The sequence below is a fragment of the Danio aesculapii genome, chromosome 15, assembly GCF_903798145.1.
Source record: "Danio aesculapii chromosome 15, fDanAes4.1, whole genome shotgun sequence".
Lineage (NCBI taxonomy): Eukaryota > Metazoa > Chordata > Actinopteri > Cypriniformes > Danionidae > Danio > Danio aesculapii.
Genome location: NC_079449.1, coordinates 4618741 through 4626244, shown reverse-complemented (window position 1 = coordinate 4626244; position 7504 = coordinate 4618741). Strand labels below are relative to the sequence as shown.

At 34.2% G+C, this 7504-nt stretch overlaps 1 protein-coding gene across 1 annotated transcript in view; it reads left to right on the top strand.

Moving 5' to 3' along the window:
* cwf19l2 (CWF19 like cell cycle control factor 2) overlaps window positions 1-7504 on the top strand; it is a 55912-nt gene that overhangs the window by 7918 nt on the left and 40490 nt on the right. The window contains 5 exon segments of the mRNA XM_056474184.1: window positions 729-839; window positions 3650-3673; window positions 3675-3737; window positions 3739-3777; window positions 3902-4012. Of these exon segments, the coding sequence (XP_056330159.1) occupies window positions 729-839; window positions 3650-3673; window positions 3675-3737; window positions 3739-3777; window positions 3902-4012 (348 nt within the window).

The following is a 7504-nucleotide window of genomic DNA, read 5'->3' as shown; positions in this document are numbered from 1 at the left end:
TCCAAAATTAAGATTTGCTCACTATTTACTCTATCTCAAGTGACTTCAAACCTTTATGAGGTTCTTTATTCTGTTAAATACAAAAGAAGATAATTTGAAGAATGCTGAAAAACCTGTAACCATCGACTTCCATAGAAGGAAAAACTTTGTAAGTGAATGGTGACCAGGTTTCCAACATTCTTCAAAATCTCTTCTTTGTGTTTTACAGAAGAAAGAACCTCCTAAGGGATTGTAACAAGTGAAGAGTCAGTAAATGATGACTGAATTCTCGTTTTTGGGTGAACTGTCCCTTTAATTAATACAATTGCTTTTTGTTTAATTTTCAAACAAATCAGAACAAAAAACCTTCTTTCAAATCACAACCTAACACAAAAAGACACACATATGAGTACAACCATTTTTTTTAAGGGATAGTTCACCCAAAAATAAGAATGCTAAATAAATGATAAATAAAAAGCCTCACATGCTGCATAATGGTCCACATAGCATGCCAGTATTGCGTTATCGCTGTGCCAGCTGTGTTGGGTTTTCTCTGTGCACACATTTACATTAGCATGATCTTACGACAGGAAGCGGCCTGACAAAGCTTTATCGCCTCGGCGCACATGCACAGCCCTGCGTAGCGGACGGAAACAGCAGGCTTGAAATCTAATTAGGATTTAAACAGCCCATAATGCTCATCTCATTTCAGAAATCACCACTTCTGTCTTTCCTTCACTTGTCTGTAGGCCAAAGAGAAGTTCGAGAAGGAGGAGCGGAGGAAGGCTGAGAGGAAAGCCAGGGGTGAAGACACGTGGATGCTTCCGGATGTTGACCTGCGACTACAGCAGATCGGAGAGGTCAGAGCTCAAACTACAGTCTATGATATTGGACAATAATCTGATATTGCGTGTAATGAGAAAGCCTCGTCTGAAAGTTTGAAGTAGTTTTAAACTTTAAATAATTTAAGTAGTTTTTAAGAAGTATGAAACAGTCGGCATAGAGAGATAACTTCATATAGGTTAGCATGTTTAGTATGGATTGGCATGTTTCTTCCTAGGTGGTTGCTAGGGTGTTCTGAGTGGTTGCTAAGGTGTTGCTACAGTGTTCTGAGTCATTGCTAAAGTGTTGCTAGGGTGTTTTGAGTGGTTGCTAGGGCGTTGCTAGGCAGTTGCTAAGGTGTTCTGAGTGGTTGCTAAGTCATTGCAAATGTGTTGCTAGTCGGTTGCAAGGGTGTTCTGAGTGGTAGCCAAGCGGTTGCTAAGGCATTTCTAGGTGGTTGCTAAGTAATTGCTTGGTGTTGCTAGGGTGTTCTCAGGGGTTGCTAGGCAGTTGCTATGGTGTTCTGAGTGTTTGCTAAGGCATTGCTAGATGGTTGCTAGGGTGTTCTGAGTGGTTGCTAAGGTGTTCCAACAGTGTTCCGAGTCATTGCTAAAGTGTTGCTAGGCCATTGCTAAGGTATTCTGAGTGGTTGCTAGGGCGTTGCTAGGCAGTTGCTAAGGTGTTCTGAGTGGTTGCTAAGTCGTTGCAAAAGTGTTGCTAGGTGGTTGCATGGGTGTTCTGAGTAGTAGCTAAGAGGTTGGTAAGACATTTCTAGGGGGTTGCTAAGTAATTGCTTGGTGGTTGCTAGGGTGTTCTCAGGGGTTGCTAGGCAGTTGCTATGGTGTTCTGAGTGGTTGCTAAGGCATTGCTAGGTGGTTGCTAGGGTGTTTTGAGTGGTTGCTAAGGTGTTGCTACAGTGTTCTGAGTCATTGCTAAAGTGTTGCTAGGCGCGGTTGCTAAGGTGTTCTGAGTGGTTGCTAAGTCGTTGCAAAAGTGTTGCTAGGTGGTTGCATGGGTGTTCTGAGTAGTAGCTAAGAGGTTGGTAAGACATTTCTAGGGGGTTGCTAAGTAATTGCTTGGTGGTTGCTAGGGTGTTCTCAGGGGTTGCTAGGCAGTTGCTATGGTGTTCTGAGTGGGTTGCTAAGGCATTGCTAGGTGGTTGCTAGGGTGTTTTGAGTGGTTGCTAAGGTGTTACTAGGCGGTTGCTATGGTGTACTGAGTGGTTGCTATGGCGTTGCTAGGTAGTTGCTGAGATGTTCTGATTGGTTGCTAGGTGGTTGCTAAGGTGTTGCTAGGCGGTTGCTAAGTTGTTATAGGTCATTGCTAAGGTGTTGTTAGGTCATTGCTAGGGTGTTTTGAGTGGTTGCTAAGGCATTGCAAGGCGGTTGCTAAGGTGTTCTGAGGGGTTGCTAGGCAGTTGCTAACAATAGTTGTAGTATGAATTAGCATGTCGCTAGCATGTTTCTAGTATTAACTAGGATATTATCATCATGAATTAGCATGTTGCAGGTATGTTTATAGTATGGATTAGTATGTTTGTTGATGTAATGTTAGCATGAATTGGTATGTTGTTAGTATGTCCAATGTAAAGTCAATGGCAGTTTTTTACAATGGTAGTCTAAGGGAAAGTTGCTAAGGTGTCATGAGTGGTTGCTAGGTTGTGGCTAGTAAGTTGAAAGGTCTTAAATGAGTTTTAAGAGTTAAATGAGCCCAACTTTAAGTCTGTATGACAGTCTGTCAGAAAGTTATGAGGTCATAAAGTTTGGTGGTCCAATGTTAAGTCAATGGGACTTTTCTGAATTTTACAGGACGGATCAGTTGGAAAAGATGTAGCAGCCCGAGTCAGGCCAGTTTGGTGTTAGTTTGGTGGTTGTAGTATGAACGGTCTAGAAAGAGATGTATATAGAAATTAGTCTCAGAAGAAGATGGAAAAAAAATAAGTTTATACAGTATAACATAGGCTTGGGCGGTAATATGCTATACAGCAGAATCGAAAAATAGCAACGGTGTCAGTTTCAATATCGTTATACCGTCATAAAAAACAATGCACTTATATAGGAGACAAGTATTAAATAATAAATATTTATTTAATGTCTAAAAATGCGTATGCGAGACTGTCATCATGGGACAGTGTGGAGGAGAGAGAGAGAGAGGTAAGATGGCGAGTCGCGCACCAAGCGACCTTGTCTTGAAAAAGAACACAACCTCTGCAGTTTGGCAGTATTTCTGGTTTCGACCGAACGAGAAGGGAGACATGGTGAATACGAATTAAAGGTCTGCATTCCCGCTGTTGTACCAGGACCTGACCAGATTTCATGCGGGAATAAATTTCCGAATAAAGCGTGGGAGCAGTCGGTAACTCTGGTGTAATTTGAACGCGAGCGTGCTCACGGTCTAACAATATCGCTTCTGAGTATCAGTATTTTAATATTAATATTATTATTATCATTGTTTATTAAATTATTTTTGATAAAAATAATTACAAGGTAAAGACGGAAGAAAAGGTTAGAAAACAAAACTAATCAGGGGCTTAATAAATCAATAAAAACAGGAAAATAAAAGTTCAGAGAACAATTAGAATATATAATAAATAATACAAAATTCACTAATTATAAATGTTACGTTTTTCAAATAGATTAAAGATCTATATAGCGTTCATATTTTAAATCTGAATAATCTGTAAAAGCCCTCTAAAAGTTCAAATTAAAGTTATTAACAGTGTTTTGAAATGCCCACGGTATTAATATATTGTGCGTGTTCATTATCACGATATATTAAATTATTGAATACTATCACATGTCTACTCCACACTGGAATCAGCATTAATTCTCTGTTTTTTTGCACACAGGAGCATACAGTGAAACCAAGAAAGCCTAAAAAAGGAGAAGAAAGCAAAGAAGAGTAAGAGAGAGAAGAAGAAAAAAGCCAAGAAAGAGAAAAAAAGAAGAGGGAGATGCATCTTGTGACAGCTCTGAAGTATGCGCACATAGGAATTTTAGTCTTTTTCAATCCTTTAACTCAACATGCATGACTAAATGAATCAGTAAAAGTTTGTTTTCTATAATTTTTTTTTTAAAACAAGCATTTTCATTTGTTTCAGGACTCTGAGGACGAGTGGGTGGAGGCTACACTACCATCAGGGGGCAGAGACAAGTCGTTGGAGGCGGAACCAGAGCCACAACCCTCTTCCAGCTCAGCCAGTAATAACCAAGTAAGAATTAGATTGCATCTAATTGATGTATTCGTTTGTTTATGGTTTTCAATCGCATATTTATTAATGAAATGTTTCTGCCATGAAAATATTCATTGAAAAAGAAGTAAAATATCATTCATTACAAGTTGATTTAAAATTTAAATACAGCTGTGTGTGTAGCTTCTCAGTGAACTGCGGCTCTTTTTAGTGAATATTGCTAATGTTAAACCTGAAAGCATATGCAAATACCACATAAAATGACATTTTGACTTAAAATGCACTTCATAGCTTCAGTCGAGTGTTTTAATTAAGTCCTTCAGTAAAATGATGTGTCTTCACGCTAGGGCTGGGCGATATGGGCAAAAAATCATATCTCTGTATTTTTAGGAGGAATGACGATATTTGATATATCCGGTATTTTCCCATTAATGGTTACTTGAGAGTCAAAACCTTATTAAAACTTTATTAAACAATTATATATTTGAGCAAATTATATTTTGAGCAAAATATAATTCAAACACAGGGGTTTCCCTCCCTGTTATTATCATCATTATATTTATCATTCTTATATTATTATTTGTTGAAAGAGTAGCTAATAGCGAGATATTGAAATAGAAAATGAAATGTTTAGTAGACAAATGCGTTTTTTTTTATTTGGCTTTTTAGTTTTTTAAGTTTTAATAATCGTTTAAACCAGCAACACACAGTGCACACACACAAATAATATCCAGTCTTCCAGTTAAGGGGCTAAAATAAATCAGTCAGTTAAACACAATAAATAAATAAATAAATTAAACAGAATAAACAAATTAATTAATTAATTAAACAGAATAAATAAATAAATAAATCAATCAAACAGAATAAATAAATAAATAAATTCATTAATTAAACAGAATAAATAAATAAATAAATTAATTAATTAATTAAACAGAATAAATAAATAAATAAATTAAACAGAATAAATAAATAAATCAGTTAAACAGAATAAATAAATAAATTAAACAGAATAAATAAATAAATCAGTTAAACAGAATAAATAAATAAATTAAACAGAATAATAAATATAAAAGTTAAACAGAATAAATAAATAAATAAATAAATAAATCATTTAAACAGAATAAATAAATAAATCAGTTAAACAGAATAAATAAATAAATAAATAAATCATTTAAACAGAATAAATAAATAAATTAATTAAACAGAATAAATAAATAAATCAGTTAAACAGAATAAATAAATAAATTAAACAGAATAAATAAATAAATAAATAAATGAATCAATCAATTAAACAGAATAAATCAATTAAACAGAATAAATAAATCAATTAAACAGAATAAATAAATTAATTAATTAAACAGAATAAATAAATAAATCAATTAAACAGAATAAATAAATAAAATTAATTAAACAGAATAAATAAATAAATCAATTAAACAGAATAAATCAATTAAATCATTAAACAGATAAATAAAGAAAAAAAATCAATGCAATTTAACAGAATAAATCATAAATCAATTACACAGAATAAATCAATAAATCAATTAAACAGAATAAATCAATTAAATCAATTAAACAGAATAAATACATAAATCAATTTAACAGAATAAAATCAATAAATCAATTAAACAAAATAAATAAATAAATCAATAAACATAAAGATTAGAACATAATCGGAGTTGAAGTCAATATGCAATAATAGAGCAGAAGCAGAGCTAAATGTGTTTAATAATGTAAATGTAAAGAAGAGACCGTCCTATAATAAATACTGAACTTATAATCAGTGAATCTGAGGTGGTTTCACTTTTGAAATGCGGTATAATTCATCTCCTTTTGGTGTTTTGAGTTCTTTTGACACATTCAGGTGCTGCTTGTCAATTTGACAAGGCTTCTATGTTCATTCTTGCTGTCAATTGAGGAAGAAATGATCGATAAACAGTTTCTGATAAACCGCTGATTTGTCCAGGGAGTCAGGTTTTGATACAACACCGGCACTACATGTTCCTCCATGTCGCATCAGTGATGGGTCGTTCTTAAACGATTCGTTCATTTTTAAACAAATCTTTTGTATGACTCATGGAGTGAATCATTCATTGTGCGCATTAGCGCACACTTGTGCAGGTGGAGCTTGGCGTGCTACCTTGGAGTAGTCTGTTTCGTGTAGAATGTGCACATGTGGCCTCAAACCATATTGATTTGAAAGATATCGTATTGGGGAATCATATTGATATATCCCTAGAACTCGATATACCCTCCAGCCCTACTTCACGCAGAATAAAGGCACAACATATTTCATAATAGCATTTTATTATTATTTTATTTTTTATTGAGAGCTATTTACAGGTTACAACAGAACATTTCGCATTCAAAAAATATGACATTTTACAATATTCAACATGAAATGAACAAATACAAATTATTAATAATAAAAATAATAAAAGACAACATTTGGGGAGTTTACATTGTTCCAGATCAATGCATTCAACAGTTGTTAACGTTGACATAACATGACTAATCAATCCATTTGTTTCAATGTTTTAGAAATGCATCCTTTTTAAGTCTCAAAATAAATCTCAATTTAATAAAAGCGTTCTAATAAGCTGTGAAAAAGGCGTTGCATAATTACATACATTATTATCAGGAAAATAAATTAGGAAGAACTCAGATGAACCTATTTTGTCGAGTCTTGTGTTTATTGTCCTTGTAGAATCTAAATGAAGCAGTTTGATCATATGTTTATCTACAAACTCTATTAGTGATTCCCATAGACTAGTATTTCCTTGGTATTTTGGGGAGATATTTGGAGGTTCTGTGCTACGAGAGAGAAAGAGATGCTGCGTTCCTATTCACATACTGATACGTCCTAATAGTGATCAAAAATAGAATTAGTACGTCCCAAGCTATAGTATGTTAAAGTAGTGTACACCAAAGGTTCACGGATGCTCAACTATTTCAAGCAGAAATTGGAAGAATAGAACCGTCTGTATTCTAACTGCTAATATTACCCACGTTACATTGCACATTGGATGTGAATTTGATTAGAACTACAAACTACAAAAGTGTAAACAAACTACAAACATGGCAGACGCTCGAGACCAACTGTCAAGTAGAGAGAGGCTTTCAGTAAAGATCTTTGAATGACTATTAATTAATATGTAGCCCACTGAAAAATATTTAAATCATGTTTTCCGTGTTATAGTTCATCTGCAACAACGATGGGAACTTCTATAAAGATGAAATTAACTTCTTAAAGCATTATTATGAGGAGATTTCTCTGCTTAAAGACTCACGAATAGTAGATTAACCTGCTGCTGAAGCTACCAAATTGTAGGACAATAAATCTGAAAGAAATGTGGAGGTTGTGTCGAGATGATTGACTAGTGATAAGTCAGTTAATGAGGAAGTAGTATGTCCCAAAAACTTGCATACTTTTTTGTTGCACACTCAAAAGTGTATACACTTCTGTCACAAATAAATACATACTTTAGGATGTAGTGTAAGAAAGAGCGCCTT